The sequence below is a fragment of the Aythya fuligula genome, chromosome 2 (assembly GCF_009819795.1).
Source record: "Aythya fuligula isolate bAytFul2 chromosome 2, bAytFul2.pri, whole genome shotgun sequence".
Taxonomy (NCBI): Eukaryota; Metazoa; Chordata; class Aves; order Anseriformes; family Anatidae; genus Aythya; species Aythya fuligula.
The window spans coordinates 11,569,822-11,590,306 of record NC_045560.1 but is presented as its reverse complement, the minus strand read 5'-3'; the positions used below and the strand labels follow the sequence as shown (position 1 = coordinate 11,590,306).

At 40.8% G+C, this 20,485-nt stretch overlaps 1 protein-coding gene across 1 annotated transcript in view; it reads left to right on the top strand.

Annotated features, from left to right (window-relative positions):
* The window catches only part of ADARB2 (adenosine deaminase RNA specific B2 (inactive)), a 116,850-nt gene that overhangs the window by 55,350 nt on the left and 41,015 nt on the right, over positions 1-20,485 (top strand). Inside the window, exons 4-5 of the mRNA XM_032183399.1 lie at positions 2,410-2,524; positions 18,737-18,905. Coding sequence (XP_032039290.1) covers positions 2,410-2,524; positions 18,737-18,905 — 284 coding nt within the window. The remainder of the gene's footprint in view (positions 1-2,409; positions 2,525-18,736; positions 18,906-20,485) is intronic.

Genomic DNA, 20,485 nt, shown 5'->3' with positions numbered 1-20,485 from the left:
AGCTATGGATGAATTCACCCTCCAGTAGGGAAAACAAGTTTGGAAACAAACTTTCATGTTATGAAAGACAGGCAGCGTTCCAGCGCTGAGCACGTAGCCAGAACATCAGGAAATCAGAACACCTGGCTCTGCCCGGCTCTGTGCTATTCCCTTGGACCAGTCCCTCACCCTTTTAGTGCCTGCATTCATTCATCTGTAAAACAGCTATAATTGCATTTATATCACAGGGGTGCCTTGATGCTTGACAAATGAGAATTGACCCAAAATTCATCCTTCAGAAGCACTGTATTAGCAATACCTTGCTCACATGGTGGTTGTGGACAATTAGATTAGAAGAGGTATAAATGCAGTCAAAGTGAAATTCCATTTAGGAACTGTCAAACTGTTCTTGATAATTTTTCTTAGTTTTCATCTAATTCTTGTGTAGAATTTTGTGAGCATCTCACAGATGAGTTTTAATGCCTCTTTCCTTTATTTGCACCAAGCCAGAGCATTTTGTTCTATGTTATATTAAACTGCCTTCCTTATTATGGGAGAGCAACACCTTGGAAAATTGCACTTAGCAAAACAACGAAAAATTATCATGTTGAAAAAATCCTATTCTTTATGAGCAAATCAAGATTATTTGCAAGGATCATCTGTTAAAAAAATATTTAAGGTTTTACGAAAAGACAGTTGCCTAATGTTTTTATGTTTTATTTAATTAGATATTATACATATATTTTCTATAATAATGTTTAAAAATTAAGATGATTTTCTGCAACAAACTGTAGAAACATATGGCGTACAGCCTGCAGAGGTGCTCAGTGGCAGTAGTATTACTGATAATATTTGTGAATTAGAATCTTCTTTCCTCTGAAAAATAGCTGTGTGTTCTCCCAGTTTAAGATAACGTGTTTTTGCCAGCATGTTTTTATAGCCATTGACAGTTTAGGGAGGGGAAAAAAAAAAAAAAAATATATATATATATATATATGATCTTCTTAAAGACATTTCCTTACTTCTGCATGATGATGGACCTTTCAGGGTGAGGGAGGGAGAATTATCAGCCTCAGCCTCTCAATCAGGGGTGCTCAAGAGGTCCTGCTATACCAGGTGGGCTTAGTCCAACACGAGAAGAACAGGAACTGTTGCTCAGCCAAGCCACAGGCATAGTCACTTGGGACTAACCAGATTACAGAAGGTCTCAAACCAGTACCCCAGAGTAAGCTCTGGCCTCCAAGAGAGGCTCCCAGAAGGATTTGTAGGCATACCATGGTTTCACATTAGAAGTCAGATGGCTCAAATAAGAAAAAAGAAATATATCCTTTGGATCTTTCTTTTTTATGCTTAGACTTGCAAAGCATTTGAAGAACAACTCATGCTCGCATTCCTCTGACTTATCTCTAATGTATGCTTGAAAGGCTCTGTGCCAAACAAAGTGCTGAGATTAAGTAAATTAAAAGATACTAAATGTTGCAGGAGGGAAACAGTCCAAGTAGTGGTGCTCTCAGGAGCATCACAGATGTTTTAGGTTCACATTCATCCACATGTAGTCTTCAGAATTCACCTTTTAAACTTTTTGCCCTGCTTGGCTTCAATACCCACCTTCCCGAAGGTGTCCTAGCAGACTGAACTCACTTACGCCTAAGGGTTCAGAGCACATAGTCTGCAGAGTCCAGTCCACAGGAAAATCTGACCTTTCACCAAAGGGACCATGCTGACCCCGCTCAGTAAGAAGTGCAAGCAGAGGTTTCCCTCCCCTCCTTTCTGATGGCAGTCAAGGCAGAAACAAGACAGACCATGGTGCTCCTCTGACAGTATTAAACAGATCATTTTACTCCAGTAGCAGTGCATCATTAAAAACTCACCTTGACTGCAGAAAAAGATGGCCCTTTGATACCTTACTCATAACCCAGGCCTCAGCTCCGCTCTTAGGCTTCAGTGAGGTAATGGAAATTTTCCTTCCTTAGCATTCCTTAACAACAAAAATCCTGAAAATTACTAAACCTTGATGTTGTTGGTACCTAATCCATGTCTAAGTGGTTTTATGGGACATGTGTTCATCTCTTCAGCTCACTACAACAAAATTATTGAAGGTCTAACATAATTTCTGTGAACTGATCCCACAGCAATGACTAGGAGGCTAAAGAAAAGTCAACCTTGAAATCTTTCCACCTTACCACTAATCCCAGTCAATACAGGCCTTCGCTTTAATTCAGTTAATTTGGATTTAGAACCTAACACCAGCCATTTCTGAGGGGGGTGAGGGTAGTCGGCAGAGATGCTCCTTTCATCTCTGCTCAGGTAGGTGGCGTCTAATTCTAAAAGGGACTGCTCAGCAGTTGACAGCAGGTGATTAATCTGCAGAAACGCCCAGGTGCTTCAATCAAAGAAAGTGAAAGAATTCTTTCTGACTGTGTCTTTCAGGACTTTGCAGACTCCGTGTACCAAATGGTTACACAGAAGTTCCAGGAGCTGACAGACAATTTCACTTCCATGCATGCACGCCACAAATCTCTTGCAGGAATTGTGATGACCAAAGGTAAGATATCCTCTCATTTATTTTCCTCTGGCATTTTTCATGACTAAGTAATACATTATTTACCTAGTCCGCAGTATTGAAGGATGCCTTTGCTCCCACACAGAAAAAATAAATAGTAATGCAGAGAAAAGACACATTAAATATTTACACCTCAAGTAAGTTCACACAAAAAATATTGGCAACAGAGGTAAAGATTTATTCATAACTATGTCCCCCCATTGCTGCGTTTACAGGACAAAATGCAGACCTGTCTTACTTCACATTTCCTAGTAGATGTTTTTTGTGGTTTGTTTGTGGTGTGGGGTTTTCTTTCTTTTTAGTTATCAATAAAAAGCTATATTATTTGTTAATTGCTTTTTTTTTTTTTAATCTGGAAATACTGAGTTCTTTTTGTACTATGCCACCATAAACCTTATTTTAGACCAACAGTAAAAGCAAATCTCAACCCTTTTCCTTCCCAAATAAAGGAAACCCAGAGCACATGTAGCTTTAATTCTGCTCTGCTCTGACCATGTAAAGTACTTATCAACAGGGCCATCATTTGATATTGTCTCCAATTAAGATTTACCCAAACGGCACACGCCATACAGAAGTCTTTATCCCTTTGGTGAAACTGTTGCATAAATGGCCTTTCCTTCCTTCTGAGCACACCTCAGTTCAGGCACCTCAGTATTTATGAAGATGTCAGCAGCTGAGATGCTGCCGTAAAATCCCTTCTCACTCAGGTGTGTGGTGCAGTGGATTGAGTTTAGAAATGAGAGGATAAGTTCATGGGGGAAGGGTATGTATAATTCATCCAGGCTTGTCTTACTTGTTCCTTTCAACAATTGTACATGTACTAGCTAGATTCAATAGAAACAACTGTGAATATTGTGAGACAACAGGATAGAGACAGAATGATCTGCTGTACGTTTTCCAACCACAGAGCCTAGGTACCATTTTATGCAGAACAACTTCTTTCTGATGTGGACAGAGTGAGCAATCAGATCCAGAAGTTAGAAGCAGAAAAGCTGACGTAAATACATTTTCAACCTCTGGTTTAAAATGAACTGTTCTCTGGATAAATCTCATGTCATTACAGATCATCTGTTTCCGGTGATTGTTTTATGTATTACTTCAGGACTTGCAATAATGGAGGAGACTTCTATTTCTGATGTGTCATAAAAAGAACATAGTTCAACTTTTAGATACTCATTGTGGAGCCACAAGTTGGTGTCAATGATACTTGTGATTCCCTTCCAGCTCAGGAAATTCTATGACTCTATTATTTTACGGTTATACAAACACTCAACATGGTCTGCGAGCCCTAAGGACCCCAGGAGACATATTTAGCACCAAGAAAGAAGAATAAAAGAGACAGTCCCATTGACTGTGGGATGTGAAAGATGTACACTAGGCTCAGCCTACTAGCTGCCTTGTCACAGCCAGGTTTCTTGACCATGGCACTCATCAGATCTAAACAAAGTGCTGTAATTTATTTAGATGAGCTCTTTTCAAGCAGGAGGACCACAACAAAGAAAGTCTAAGCATGTCTTTTAGAAGAGGCTAAGTTACAGGACACAAGAACTTTTGCTTTCCCCAGTTTCTGAGGGGAGTCCTCAGTGTCCCTGTTCATTTTTCTTACACTCAATATGAATTTGTTTGTAAGAATCTCACCTCATTCCTAAGTTTGCTACAGCACCAGCATCCTTTAGACCCAGGTATAAAAGCAAACTTGATGGAGCTGATGCTGTCTCACTGCTCTATCACTGGAGATGCAGACATGGGAAGGACAGTGTAAGACCCCACATCATAGGGAAAGAGGAGTCACCCAAAGGGGTCATAACTTTTAAAACTGCAGCTGCTGAGGGGATGCAGTGCTAGGGGGAGGAAGGAGCATGTCCAGACCCCTGCCAGTCCTTCTGTCCAGCTGGGCCTATCTGTGCATTGTCTTTGGGGAAGAACTGAAAGAGTCCTCCCACTGTTTTTTTAATGAGCCACATGCCTTTAGTAAGATTTTGCACATTTTTTATTTCATATTTATTCTTAGTCAGCATTAAAGAAAAGTATAATTGTTCTTATGTTCATAACCCATTTTTCTCAAGGCTTTTGTTTTAACTCTGAATTCCCTTTTATGAATTTCCCCAATCTGTCAGCCATCCAATTTGTCAATATCTTCCTGGTCTTGTGAAGCCGAAAAAAGAAACTCACAGATATAATGTGATTCATAGAAGATGCAAAGCTAGAAACAGACTCCTTTTCATACATTTTCCAGGAAGATTTGAGTTCCTTCCAGCGTGAGAATGTCTGCCAGCCATGGCAAGACGAATCATTTGCCATTTGTGTCATTTTCTGTACTAAAGTTGCAGCAGTGTGGTCTGCTCCCCACTGTCATCCCCAGAGGGAGCAAGGATCTTGACATGCTCTGTTCAAAGATGGCACAGACAGGTTTTTCACATCAAACACTCAAATAAGTACAGATTTCCCATGTTTTTAACATAGAACTTGGCTGAAAACCCTTAGATCTCTGCAAACAATATACTAATGACATCAATAAAAACAAATCTGGTAATGTCTTGTTGTGTTTGGTATCATACACAACTATTACGGTAAAGAAATTGATTTGTTTTTGCCTTCATTTCAATTTAATGTCATCGTGACTAGAAACAGATTTATCTGTGCTTGTAGAGTTTTCAGACAAAGCTGGTAAAAAGCACATTGTGATTCTGTGATAACTGCTGTTGAGATAATACAGAAATCTCTACAGAGAAAACAGAAGTGTGCTAGATTGGTTTTCTTTTCCTGAACTCTGACATTTTTTCTGCCATTTCAGTTTCCCAGGGAAACCAAAGAGAGCTACATTTGGGCACTGTAATTGACTTATACTGTAGCACCCAGGGCATATTCCAAAGCAGGAAAAAGAAAAAAACTTTAGAAAATTATGTTATTGACTGACTGTGAATGTTCTCAAGTAATAAATTGCCAGTCAGAAAAGCATGTCAGTTCAATGTATTTACATATACTTTGCTCTGAATTTTTATGAAATTTAAAATCTCAATACATTTTTGTGAAAGTAAGTCTTCAAAACATTTGGTTAGTAGATATCAAGATAATCTTTGAAAACCTCTGCCTAGAATTAATACCGAAGAGCAAATTATCACATTGGATACTAGCTGATGTGATGTTATCTGATGTAATATAGTAATTGAATCATAACAATAAATCAAAAACAAACATAACAGATCTGAACTAAATGCTTCAAAACAAAAAGATAGAATGGTTTAAGTAAATTATTTAACAGTTCTCCAGTTGTAATATATTTAATACCTGCCAGTCCTCTAACAGATTCTTCTATCAAAAAAAGATTTGATTTACTCTGGGAAAAAAATGTTTAAAAAGTAAGACACTCCATTCAAATCTTCCATGTATAGCAAGCCATATTCCCACATATCCAAGCAGAATAATATCTTGGAATAAGTGGAATATCTCCAAGAACAATAAGTCTTCTTGCTGTTGTAACATAATATTAATACAAGGACCTACATTTTATTGTGTACGGACTATCCACAGTAGTTCTGACTTCACTGAAGAAATAACCGGTTTACAGCTGGTAAACTATGGTCATTGGTTCACCTGTGCGAAAGACAGTCCAGACCACATCTCATCAACTACACACCATCAGCTCAGAGCACACATATCCATGCATGTGAGGCATGGAGCTAATCTACCTTAGAGCAGTATGTACAATGCTGTGCTTTGTGTTTGTGGCTAAAACGCTGCAGATAACACCAATGTTTTGGCTGTTGCTGAACAGTGCTTGCACAGTGTCAAGGCTTTCTCTTTCTTTTCCTGCCCCTTGCAAGTAGGCTGAGGATGGGCAAGAGGCTGGGGGAGACACAGCCAGGGCAGCTGTCCCAAAGATGAAGAATTCAATATTCCATGCCATATGACATTGTACTAAGTAGTAGAAGCTCAGGGAAAGGAGAAGAAAAAGAGAACATTTGGGGTTATGGCAATTTTCTTCCCAAGCAACCATGAGGTGTCATCTCAATCCATGAGTCTTCTGGCCTTCCATTTTATCCCCCAACCCACAAGAGAGGAGAGTGAACAAGACACTGGGTGAGTGTTTGGCTGTTGGCCAGGGTCAACCCACCACATATATATTCAGACCTGTGAAATGATCTGAAAATCATTCAGATCATGTATAACAGAATTTTTAAAAATACTGTCTGTATATGGACCTGTGTTTTGGCACAGGTTGTAAAATTCCTGAAAGTGTAGAAGTTCAGACTTATACCTAAATAATTCTAGATGGAGTGTGACAACACATTTTTGCCAAGTTTAAGAACTTTATTCCCCTCTAGGCTCTCCCCACTGAAGCACTAGCTAACACCTACAGAATGATTTATCTCTGCTCTGTCATTTGAGGATGTCAGTCCTCAAACTGAGTCTTGTATCATGCATGTAAATACCATCCAAATTTCCAGATTTCCTGACCTGTACTGGTTGCAGTCAAAAGGGATGTAAATGCATCTCCCATTTATTCGTCCCCTAGGTTCCCTAGAAACTCTTCCAAGACAGGAAGAGGCAGATTTCATTCCATCAAAGGGTTAATTTCTGGATTCCAAAACTGGATCCAGAGTTTTGAAACAAAATCTTAAGATTAGACAATGTAGACATATATATACCTTGTTCGTGATGTTAATGAGGTTTTCCTTGAAATTTCAGCTGTGAGAGTCAAACATGTAACTGAGAAAAATATTGTGCATGAGACTAGATCCTCAGACTTCGGCTTTCTGTTTCATATTCAGATTTTCTAGTTGCTGCTAAGCAGACATATCTTTAAAAAAATCTCAAAAATCCTTAATTCTTCTACTTTTTATATGTCTTGTTTATAGCCTAAGGACCATAGGATCATAGGATTCTTCAGCTCAGATGGGACCTGAGGCTCTCAGGACAATATCTGTGATCCAAGTGTTTATACCAGCCTTTTTTCCAATGCACCCAGGGACTGTGTTTTATATTTTGAAGCTATCAATCCTACAGAAAGACAAAGACAGTAGGCACAGTACAGGGAGGAAAGGGCATTGGGAAATGCTGATGACAGGCCACCAAGGGGGACATATTTCATTTCAGTGTGTAGCAATAATAGCTGGACATAGCATTTCTTGCTGCCACAGATTAAGGTAACCAGTTCCCTCTTCTCCTATGTGACTCTGCCTCTCAGACACAAGTTAGACATCTTATTTTGATCCACTGGTCTGCTTTACCATTTTTCTAGTGAAGTCTGCAGGGAGAAATAAATTTATTATTATTAGGGCAGTTAGAACAGTTGGGAAAAAAAAAAAAAAAAAAAAAAAAGGCAAACAAGTTGATATTTTCTAACACAGGCCAGCAAACGTGAAACTGCAGCACTCTCATGTACCATCATCCCCAATGCATGAAGTCAGGTTATCTGATGACAGAAGGATGAGCAGCTCTAGCCAGAAGCAGCTCTTTCAGGGCTCAGTGAAGTGCATGGCCCCACCATGGGTCTGGCCCAGCCAGGTCAGGAGGATTTACCAGCACACGGGTAAATCCTCGAGGAGAGAGGGCAGACAGTGCTGCCCATCGGAGCTGGGAGGTTGGAAGCCGCAGTCCAGGGCAGCATCAGGTGGGAGTTAGAAGTGGAACTGCGCATGAAGTGCTGCAATTTAAAGGCTGGTGCAATTCACAGTGTTTATTTATATCCTAACAGAGTTTGTCTTTGCCAGCTCTGAAGAGATATGGGCACACATTTGTGCTCTACATGAAATCACCGGACATGGTGAAGAAAAACTGCCGCTCATTGCAAGGATGATGATTGCTGAGGTTCTTTTTGCTCAAAAACCCTCCCATAATCAGTGTGGACAAAATGAGGCTGCTATTTAAACACTATTTTTCCATTTGTATTTGACAAATCTTAGCAGTTTAAATACTGATAGGAACTTTCTGTCATGCTTTCTGTTAAAAATGAAGCATTAAGAAAGTTCATTCCTTTTCACAGGAGCATGGCATTCATAGAAAAAGGTTATAAGTTGATTTTTCACTTCAATTTTCTCTTTTCTATCCTTTTTTTTTTTTTCAGGCTGACAATCATTTTGATGTTAAAAGCAAACTAGGAGGTCTTTTCAGTTATCTTGTATGACATAAAGATGAACTGGACAAAAGAGCCCTAAATAGCTATTTCACGCTGTGATAAAAGATGGCAAATTATCATCTATACCTCATGGAACAGATCTTCATAATTGCTAAGTGGAATAACAGAAAAAAGTAAAGTTGACAATATGTCTCCATGGATCTTTACAGTCATATTAAGATTCATAAAGCCTGACACCTAAGTACAATCAAGAATATTGATGGGCAATTGATTTCTGCTCCTTAGCTTAAATAGAAAGTTGGAAACTGGTAAAATACGGGAGAAAATTCAGGCCCTATGTAGACTATCAATCTGCTCCATCCCCGACTGAATTCAAGTAGCCAAAAAACATTTAGGACAACTGTGATTAAGTAACAGATTAGAAGGGCAGGTGTCTTCAAGAAGAGAGACACAGAATTTAGGGTCTCCAGTCCCATTTGCGCAGTTAGATGGATGCTAAGAGCCACTGAGACTTGGGGTTTCAATAAGATTCCTGACATGGAAAATGGGTGCCCAAGCTGCTGACTTGCTTTTAAAATTCTCATGAAGTCTCTTCAGCTTCTGTTGTTTGCTGTTGTTAAACTTCTTTTGAGGTGGCTCAAACTCATTGGACATTCTCAAGAATATTATCTGCTGCGTACAAGTTCCCATATGATACATCACTACTAGATGACAAGTTTTCCTGAACCATTTTAAAATAAGTAAATACCTACTTAGATAGAAACCACGTATGTAATTCAGTTTCTCAGAAATCGTTTTTTCTCTGGTTAGAAGCCTTAAACCAATCAACTTCTGATTCTCCATAAGTAAGTTTGAACTCCATAAGAGCATCTTTGTTCTGCAGTTGCAACTCTGTTCCTAAATTGTGTGATGTGGAGTCTGGGATCTCTGTGGCCCAAAAGATTTAGGTTTCCAAATTCCAGCAGGTACAAAGGAAGGTCTGAGGTCTTGCAGTTAAAACTGCAGCTCCACCAGGTTCACCTCTTCTTTCGAAACGTGGGTTGTTTTGAAAGGGAAAACACTGCAGTCACTCCCCTAACAGGAGTGACGTTGGGTGTCTCTCCATCTTGTCTGTTACATCCTTGCTGAGGAGCAGAAAATAGCTCAAGATGTACTGACTTAAAGACAGAAAATATAAGGTGGGTCATAGCTGTGTAGCCTGCTGTACTTTCACAAAGTAGGAAAAAAAAAATGTGTGGAAGTTTATCTCAAATATATAATTGGGCCTGGTTATATATTTTACATTAAACAGAAATTAGAAATACATATGCACCAGCTGGAAGTACAGAACCAGGGCTTCCCTTTTCAAGGTACAGCCCCTCCCAGCTGCTAACTAACCTGCCTCTGTCCTCTTATCTGTTTGGTAGCACAGATCCAACAAGAACAGGAGAAAATGCCCACAGGTTTGCGAAGGGAATTGAAACCCCGTTGTCCACCTGCTGCATAGGCTGTGGGTGTCTTCAGCTCTTCCTACTGGAGCCTTCTGGGTGGCTCCAGTGGCAAACATCTTCCTCTGCACTGCGCCCACTGGTTGTTCTGGTTTCCATTGCAGAGCACCTAGCTTTTCACAGACCCTGAGCCTTTATCCCAAATCATTGAGAGTCTCTGGACCTTTAGGTTCTTGTTTAAAGGATTTTTCTGATGCCTCTCAAAGTCTGGAGGCATGCGAGGCCCTGGTTGTTTCACACATTGTTGTGTCAGCCTCTAGGTAATAATAATTTATGTAAAACATGGAAAGGAGAAATAGACACTTCTGGTCCATTCCTGATTGTGTGAGGCAAGGAGTTGGAATGTGCAGATTTTTATTCTGCTCTATGAAAAGCCAAACTGGAAACTGTCCCAGTCCCATTACAAACAGTGCATCTGATCCCAAAACCAGGGAGGTTTCTCGGGTGAATAAAGGCTTAGTGACATCAGCCATTGCTTTTACGTTGTGATCCAGTAAAACAGATAGGAAGACTAAAATGCAGGTATACTTAATAAAAATAAGATTTGAGAATAAGGTCCTCTTGTACAAAATCCACATTCAGGATTTCATCATTTCTCACTCCAATTAAGGATCTCACTAGCACATAAGACTGTCAATTTACCTAATGCTTAAATATTAGTGGCTCAGAATTTATTAGAGAAACACAGATATCAGTCAGCAGTGAGGACTTAGCAAGAGAGTGCAATTCAGTCCTGTTTTAAAATTAGGAATTATCTGTAAGCATAACTCTTTTCCTGAGCAGAAAACTGGAGCTCATACTCACTTGAAAGGATTGCCAGATACCATTGATTCTGCTGCTATTAATTTAAGTTAGAAAAAAATCTTGTGGACTTGATATGGGGATGAAGCACTCAGAGGCTTGGACTGTCTGACCCTCCTTCCCTTCCACATTTTGGGAAGGGAAGGGAAGGGAAGGGAAGGGAAGGGAAGGGAAGGGAAGGGAAGGGAAGGGAAGGGAAGGGAAGGGAAGGGAAGGGAAGGGAAGGGAAGGGAAGGGAAGGGAAGGGAAGGGAAGGGAAGGGAAGGGAAGGGAAGGGAAGGGAAGGGAAGGGAAGGGAAGGGAAGGGAAGGGAAGGGAAGGGAAGGGAAGGGGACTCGCAAGCACAGCACTGTCTCCTTCCAGGCTCTTCAGATGCAGTTCTGATGGGGTTTATCCTTTCTGTCTGCTAAGGGGAGGAGAGAAATGGACCATGGAAATGAGAACTGGAAGAGACCACTAAGACATCCAGTCCATTTCCCTGCAAGTACAAAATGGCTCCCCGTGGTGCATTCCTGAGTGCATTTTCTGGTCTAGATTTAAATGAATCTATTAGCAATGGAGATTTCAACACTAACTTGGGAAACCACTCTAGTCTAGTAGATCTCATTGTTAATCATTCTCATCAGTTATTCAGGCTGTCTTTGTTTTCTGCAATTTCATCCCAGGTATTCAGTCTTACTGCCCTAAATTGTCCATTTGGTACCCACTCCTCTTTGGTACCCACCTCTTAGCACCCTTCAGATACATGCGGACACTGACACTACTTTCACAGGCATCACTTAGCAAAGGCTTACACATTTAATTTTTGCACTCTTTCCAGCTGGGTCACTCTCTTCAGCCATTTTTTCCCTGTTTTCTGATTCATCTCCGCTTGGGCAACCTCCTCCCCAGTCTTTTCTGAGCTGGGAAATCGTCTTTGTGAAGGAGACTTACTGGAAAGACCTGCACAGGGGCATCTTGCCAAATGGATTAAGTCCTTTTTCAGGCACCTGAAGATCTGATCGAGCAGTTCAAAACTGCCTGTGTCAGAAAGGAATTTTGCATTTACTTGTACATATCCCGAAGTATTGATGACATTAAAAGAAATCCCTGTACAACTCCAGCATTTCAAAATCTATATTCCATTTACACCCCTAAATATCTTTAACCCTGCTGCTAGCACGTGCTGTACTGCTAATATTAGCTAGCTGTGTGTTTGTCTTTTGTTTGGACTTTGAATGGGGCTGGCAGATAAATGCAGCCAATAGTTAAATGCATGATGTTTATCGTGCCTGCCCCTGCAGGGCTCAAGGGCCTGCCTTGGGGTGGTCATACACCCACAGCACATCCCCAGGGGCAGCTTTTCCAGCGCCAGTGCATTTTCATAGTCTTGACTATCTCCTATTACAAAATTAAAGCCCTTTGAATGATGTAGTGGAGCTGCCAGGGAAGGAGATAACAGAAAATAATACGGGACTTGTCAGTGCTATGTAGCATCAAAAATTTTTCCTTCCCTAAACAAACTAGAAATGGAAACCTGAACTTACTCAGCTACGAGTAGAGAGTATTTAAAAAAAAAAAAAAAAAAAAAAAAAAAAAAAAAAAAAAAAAACCTCCTCTGTGATCAGAGCTCTATTAAGCTGCCTCAAACATTATTCCAAATACACTTTTTTTCAGGTAACAATAGACAATCCTTTTGACTGATTTGTTAAAAAAGGTAAAGATAGAACATAAAATTATTGCTTATCAAAGAGAGAAGCAGCACCATTTAAAATAACATGAAATTGTACCCCATGAATTATTCACGAGGGCTGATGTTACACTATCATTATTTCTGGATTTCCTTTTCACTGAACAGTATTTCGTGTCAGTTGTTTCCAACACAATAAAAGAGGTGGAGTTTTTTTAATTAATCACACCTGATTTTTCTGATTATTTTTCCTAATTTAAAATGAATATATTTCAAGCAGTGAGATGTCTTCACGGTGTCAAGTTGAAAAGAAGACAGATTTCATTATCCCTAGCAGGGTCTAAAACATGCAGTGAAGTAGATACATGCATAGTGACTGGTGTTTCTCTCCGTGTTACGCCAGCTGCTGAGAAATCAAAGTGTGATCCCAGTCATACGCTGGCATTAGCAGTTGCAAGCTCCATCCTGTTCAATGTGAATTAAGCCCACTGAGCTCCACAGAAGTTCTCCAACATACAGCAGGTGTGAGTCAGATTTCATGCCACTGAATACCGTCTTCTGATTGCACGTTAACAGTCAACACCTCTTGCAATTACCCGGTGATTTTGATTTTCCTTTTCCAACACATAAATATGCAGCGCTACAACTTCTTTTTTATGGAAGACCTTAATGATTGTAGCATGCTAGAAGTGAGAGTAACTCTATTAAAGTCAGCTGAAACACCAATTAGGCCAGCCAAAACTCTGCCTCTCTGTTTTTATTGGTAGAGCTGTGTCACAAAACAGATCGGTGTAGACAGTTTGCATTTATGGCCACGGCTGAGCTCATCACTGTAGTCTAGAAGATGTTAGCCAGTTCTCCATATCCAACTTATTTGCTGAACAAACTTACATATTTTTTCTTGTTTACTGTCTCTTCTGTCAGCATCTTTCTGAACCATTTACGTTGGAAGCTCTGTGGCTTCAAGACTGATGTTATAGGAGATCAAGTAGAAAAGACAGCATTGTTTGCTTTATTTGCATAGTAGTCCAGCTCAGACAATATGACAATCTATGAATATATTAACATTAACAGAAAAAAATATCCTTAGCTATTATGGGGGGAGGGAAGGGGGAATAAAGATTTACCTCAGAAAGTTCAAACATCAGAAAACAAAATTTTAAAAGGCACCGAATTTGTTTTGTTTTGCTTGCCCTCTCATGATTTGGGAAGTTTTGATTCATGCATGAATGCATGTAATAAGAGAAATCTTACCGCAAGCAGCTGTCTACAGTACAGAAAACTGTACTGCTGCTGGCTGCCTACAGGTCTTCAGAGCTCATGATGAGAAAGTGTCAGTACTGAGGTGTAATTCAGACTATCCAAATGCAAATATCTAAAATAGGCCAGATGAATCACCTCCCAGGAAAGTTTCTCTCCATTGACTGTAAAGAGAGTCCGCAGCAATTAGCCCAGCCACAGACATCTAAACTCTAGTTATCTGGAATAGATGAAATGAATCCCACCGCTGGTGTCAGCAAACTGAAAATGGCCTGTAATGAAACCAATTTGTTTTTTAACTGCTCAGCTATGATCTGGAAGTCTGGAGTATCACTGACATCAAAAAATTTAGTATTAGCAGGGTTGAGGTCCCCCCTAATTGTGAGAGGGGACCCAGCCTTCCTGGCCTTCAGGGGGCTCAAAGGGGCTCAGACCTCTAGCAGAGCACATAAGGACTTGTCACCTCCCCACACCATGAGACTGGACCTGTCAGCCGAGTGGGTGAGGCATTTATGACTGTATTTTTGTTCTATAACACAACTAATTAATTGGCATCGTTTAGGGGAATAAAAGGGGGAATGAAAATTCCTTTCCTGCTCTCCCAGCTGTCACTGTGAACATGGTGTTAGCTGGTCCCCAGCCTGCACACTGACACAGCTCCCCAGTTCCCTTCCTCTGCTCCATTTCCTTTTCAAATTGAAAACTATTAGGAGGCTTTAGGCAAATAATAGAAACCTAATGCAGGTGCCTGTTATAAATCGTTCACTAGTTACTTTTAACCTAATGTCTTCTCAAACATTACTTCTCGCAAGGCAGCGAAGGAAAGAAATGCTTCAAGAACTCTGACAATCAATGGGTCAGGAGTTAAGGTCACAATAATGTAGCCCATTTCTTCTTGTTTGTCAAATGACTTGAACACGGTGAGAACCCTGGGTCTTTAATCTGAGGTTGGCTTCCCTCAGTAAGAACATGGATCTTGGCAAGAATAATCCTCCTCTAGGATCATATCCTGACGTACTCCCTGGAGCAGGGAGTGAGGCACAGGGCTGATGGTGACAGGATTAGGTGACAGTGCTAATTTTTTTAGATTTTGCCACACCCAACGCTTTCTTAGGCATAACTTGAAGTTGTGATCTGTCTAGATCTGCCACGTGTTTGAGGTTAAATTAATCAGTGTTTAGGAGGCAGCTTGACTCTCGTAAACAGAAATCCCCTAACAAATCTGAAGTATTCTGAAAACAAAATAAAATAGGAAATAAATATTAACAAGTTAGTAATGACATTTTTATGTAACATAGAGAAATGTACAGAAGTGCCTATTAATTCTGAATCACTGCAGAAAGTATGTAGGCTCAAGATTTGGAAATGCTGCCTAAAATGTCAATGTGTTCAGTTTGTGTTAAAAATTTGGCTGCACTAACTGGGCATCATATACCTTATTCTCACAGACAAGTTCCCCCTATGTTCACTGGAAGTATTATAAAGCATTTGACAAGGGATAAACCTCCAGCTCTATGTACACACTTGAGATAAGGCATGCAAGAGGACAATCTGTTAGCATATATGCCCACGAACACATCAGGCTGTTGGACATATTTCTCATCATGAAGGGTACCCTCACATGCAGTGTTGAATGGTAGTATATTGGTCACAGATCACTTTCCCCATTTGGCTCCCCAGTGAGGTGTAAATATTTCAGAGAGAGTGCATAAGTCATTTACCCCTGTGTTCTGGAGTGCCTCAGTAGTGAGATATCACTCTTGGGTATTTCTGAGCATGGAGGAACATGGATAATATTCTCTGTCGTTGTAAATGGAAAATACATGGAGACTTTTAATGTTTACTGCTCAGACCAGTTCTGCAAATTCTTGGGAACTGTTGCCTACAGCCCCAGGCACCATCAAAGTGATGCTGAGCAAACATGTGCACCTTGCCAGGACTGGCAGACACCCCAGGCTGTGCCCACACACAACTACCTGCTGGGCCCTGTGTCACTGAAAGCCAACATATGGAGCTAATGTCACCCTAAAACAAACATCCCAAGTAGACTTTGTTATCACTGTGCATGTGGACATTGTTATAGCAAATAACATCAGAGACATTCGTACCACAGCTGCATCAACAAGTGCTGGGTGCCTCCGTAAGACTGTTTCATTTGTGAACAAATCTAGACCTCACAGAAGACACTGAACATGCTAATCACCTTGCACTCATGCTAGAAGAGATCATTTATGGAAAAACAAATGTTTGAAATAATGAAAGTTATCACACAGAGCACTGGACTGATGGGAGAGGCGGGGGGTAGGTGAGTAAAGTACCCCCCAGGTGGTGCAGAGACTGATGCACTGACTGTGAGGTGAAGGGGGAGAAGGGGAGGCACATTAGGGGCATACTTCAGAGGGTGAAAGAAGCAGAAAGTCAGGATAAAAAGAGAAAGAAGCAGCTGGTGTCACTGCCCTGAGGAGTATCGATTTGGTCTCCTCAGGTGCAGGATGGCAGAGGGAGGGGTCGTGGGTTTCAGAATCAGGGAACTGCCTCTTGCTGGTTTCCTTCTAGTGTATGGGGGAAAATAAGATTCCACGGACATTTCTGAGTAAATAAAATAGCACCCTCCAACCAAGGAAACCACTATGTACTGTTCAGGAAAGTATAAGCCACTCTTTGAGATGCAGAGCGGGACTCAGACACCTTTGTTGCAGGCAATGCCTCGTGAAATGCTTGGTATTAACCCATGCAAAGGACACAGCTAACTAGACTGACATCAATCTGATCTAAACCCATTATTTTTCTCATGAAGACAGTGCCCTTAAACCACCAAAGCAATTCTTATATACAAGAGCATAAATACCTTTCTTTGTATGGACAGAGCCATTTGTACCTTTTTATCAGGTAATAAAAGCAAGATTCTCTGGGTTTTCGAGACTCTGAGCTCTCCTAATAACAAGAAATGAAACTGCAGACACAGGTATACCATGATGTGCAGTTTGTCACTAAGACCTAAAACAACTTCTGTCTGAGAGTGTCATGACCAAGGCATCAGTTGTGACTAACTGAACTTTTTCACACCACTTATACCTCACCCACAAATGTCACAATGCTGCCATGCCATGATACTACTGAACCTTTTGGACTACGATGTAGCTCTCATATTGGTATAGACATGAGATAATTTTGGAGTCATCTCCTATTATAGATATTAAGCATGGTAACCGCTAGTACCGGTGCTTTGTTGAGATTGAGATGTATCATTAGTTCTGTTTACAAACTGGGACATTATCAGCAACACCAGGCCTTTAAGTTTAAAATACTCATTTCTTCTCTGTTCAGCTGTTTTCTCAGATCAAACCTATAGGTCTTATGAGAGAACATGGCCCCAAGCATGGTGCTTCCTATGCAGAAAAGTCTCTGCATCTTTTTTTTCTGCCACTCAATAGACTTCATCATTAGAAAAATAAAGATTGCTGACTCTATAAAATTATTCCTAAAGCTTTTTTACAGCTAAAATAAGATCACAGAAATAAGAACAAAGCAAGAGCGTGTATGGATTCAGTATTCATTCTCCAGTAAAATGTGTTGAAGTCAGAAGCATTTAGCCCGTGGTGAGATTTTTTTCTACTCACTCTGTGGTGAAAACTATGAGGGCTTCATTTGTTTGCCTAAAGGCAGGCATCTGTTTCCACTGAGTCACCTCTTGTATTTCTATGTGATACAACTGGGGAGGGCACAGAACCACCTGGATACCCCCTCCTCCCTGGAGCAGCAGCCAAAGGTTAAGCAGGACACCAAGGGCATCTCAAGTGACTCTGCATGGGCACACCCAAACTCCAGCAGCCTGGCTTGCTTGTCTGTAAATGTGCTTGCCTACGCACATTGACTTCAATACATATTACTGGAAAATAAATACTGAAATATACACACTTATGTACAGTTGTCAAACACAGTCCTATGCTCTTAGACTGCTTTGTTTTGCCTAGAGGAAGCACCCATCTGCCAGAAAAAAAAAAAAAAAACTTTTTTTTTTTTTTTTCCCCCAAGAGCTGCTCCTCTGTTCTTTCTTCTTCAGAGAGATGCATTCTGAAATGTGCTGTTCAGTAGGTAATTTCAGTTTGGGCTCAGTTCATTCTTAGCAATTCTTCCAAATTGTCTGCAGGGCTGAATGAGCTACGTTTCTGGTGAAACCCAGTTCCTGTTGAAGTCTGTGAGCACTTTGCCACTAACTCCAGAGAAATGAGGAATTAATCCTAGAAAGTGTCTATCTGAACCAAGAAAGGCATGTTCTTCAATTGCTATCACTGTTGCCTGGAAAGCCAGTAGACAAATAAAGCTGGTGTCAGAGAGGAACGCTCCACCCCTGGGGGCCACAGTAGAAGAGGCACTGATGTAACTGCTCTTGGAGAAACAAAAAGGAGACTCTACTGAAAATCAGATCTGTTTGTTCTCTGACATTTTAAAGAGCAGCTCTAGAAGTGTTACTTGCATTTTATTTAGCACTTCTAGTGCAACAGCAATGAAAACCAGCATTACAGGGAGTGTGTGTTTCCACCAGAAAATGTTTTCAACAGCTCATAAAAACCTGGCCGTTTATCAGCACTGCAGGAGATATTTATTACCTCTCTACAGCATATGCACTGCTATGATGTAGTTATTGATTTAACAAGTAAACATTGTGGCAAGGTTTTATTTCTGAATTAGCAGGAAGACTGAAATAGAACCCTTATTATTCTAATAACACTGACGTGAGATTCACGTATATTCCAAAGACCATATCAGCAACTCTATAAGCATCCTGTTAGGGCCATCTCAGCTGCCACATCAGTGTGGGCTTTGCGAACTTTAAAAATTATGATATCATACTCACCCCCAGGCAGTTTCAACCACTTTTGTTTTTCTTTCTGCAGGTTTGGACATCAGGCAAGCTCAGGTTATTGTGCTGTCATCGGGTACCAAATGTATAAATGGGGAATACATTAATGACCAAGGGCTTGCGGTCAACGACTGCCATGCAGAAATTGTTGCAAGAAGGGCATTTATTCACTTCCTTTACTCACAGCTGGAGCTACACTTAAGGTAAATGAATTTTGTTGATGCTTAGTGAATGTTATGTGGCCTTCAATGGAACAGATCCATCCTCCAGACATTGGAACTATTTGTTTCTTGATGTTGTTGTTTCTGAGTCTTTGGCTGATGAAGGACCCACATACTGTACTGTACAAAATGAGTGTTAGGTAGTCTAGAGTGATGGGTCATGAGCTCCTTTACTTCAGCTGATTTTCTTTCAGTAGCTATTAGACATGACTCATAAAGTTTGGTTTTATGAAGCCTGATGATTTTGTACAAATCTTTACGTGCAGGCTTATTAACATCACTCACTAACCATAGACTGGAAGGGGGTCATTCTGCTCTCTCTACAGACATTTTTCTGTCTTCCTTGCTGCTGCTGAAATACTTCAAGGAAGTGATTTACTGATCATTAATGCCTTCATTGACTCACTAGAGAACCAGTGAGTGTTAACATTACAGTAAACTTGGTGCCAAAGTGCAAGATGCTATCACTCATTCCTTCTTTATGATGTTCTAAAATGTTATAGCATGTAGAGTTACTATAGAGAAATTATTGTTCCTGTCTTCAGCCAAACCCACCTTGTTACCATTTAAATGATTAATGGGTCATACACTGCCTGGAAGCTGGTAACCAGCAGGGTACCACCAGGGTCTGTCCTGGTACCTTGCTAAGCATTTCCATCAGTGATCTGGAAAAGGTTATGGAGTGCTTCTTCAAAAGCTTTGCAGATGACACCAGGCTGTGGGGAGACCAGTTGACAACCTTGAGGGGCTGGGCTGCCATTCAGAATGGCTGTGGAAATGGGCCAGCAGGAACTTCAACATGAAATTCAATACGGATAAACAAGAAGTTCTGCACTGAGAAGGAAAGAATGACCTGCAACAGCACAGTTTGGGGCAACTCTGCTGAACAGAGATGGGGGGAGTAAGCTGGCGGCCACCTGCATGCAAGCAGGTCCTTGGCCTGTATGGAGAGGCTGAGGGAGCTGGGCCTGGTCAATGTGGGAACAAGATGGCTGACCCAGAAGAACTTATAGGAGGTCAGCAAAAAGGGGGAAATGGGGTCTTTACTGGGGAGCACAATGGGATGATGGCAAACAGGCAAGCACTGGAACAAGAGAATCTCAGTCTGGATATATAAGGACAAACTGTCCACATGGGAATAGGCACACAGTAGAACATGCCACCCAGCAGGGTTCTGCAGTCCCATCTTGGAGGTTTTCAAGACACAACTAGACTCTAGGTAGCCCTGTGCTACCTAGCTAGAGAGCTGAGACTCCTTCCAGTCTGAATCCTATAAATCCTATGATCCTATGAAACCCAAGCAGAAGTGAAGCTGAGGTGGCATTTATTTGTATGGAAGGAACTAAGGAAGGAAGGAAGAAAAGAAATCAAAAGCCCTGAGCTAGAGACCATTCTTCTGCCCTCCATTCTTCTTGGCATTTTCATGGAATTTTAACTGAAGGCCATTAACTGTGGTGAAAAAAACTGCCTTTGTCTTCAGAAGATTTTGCATCAGGTCACAGGCACAAAGACTGTGTGTTCTTGTGAGTGCCTATGATATTTTTGGCTCCAAAGCAATGCTA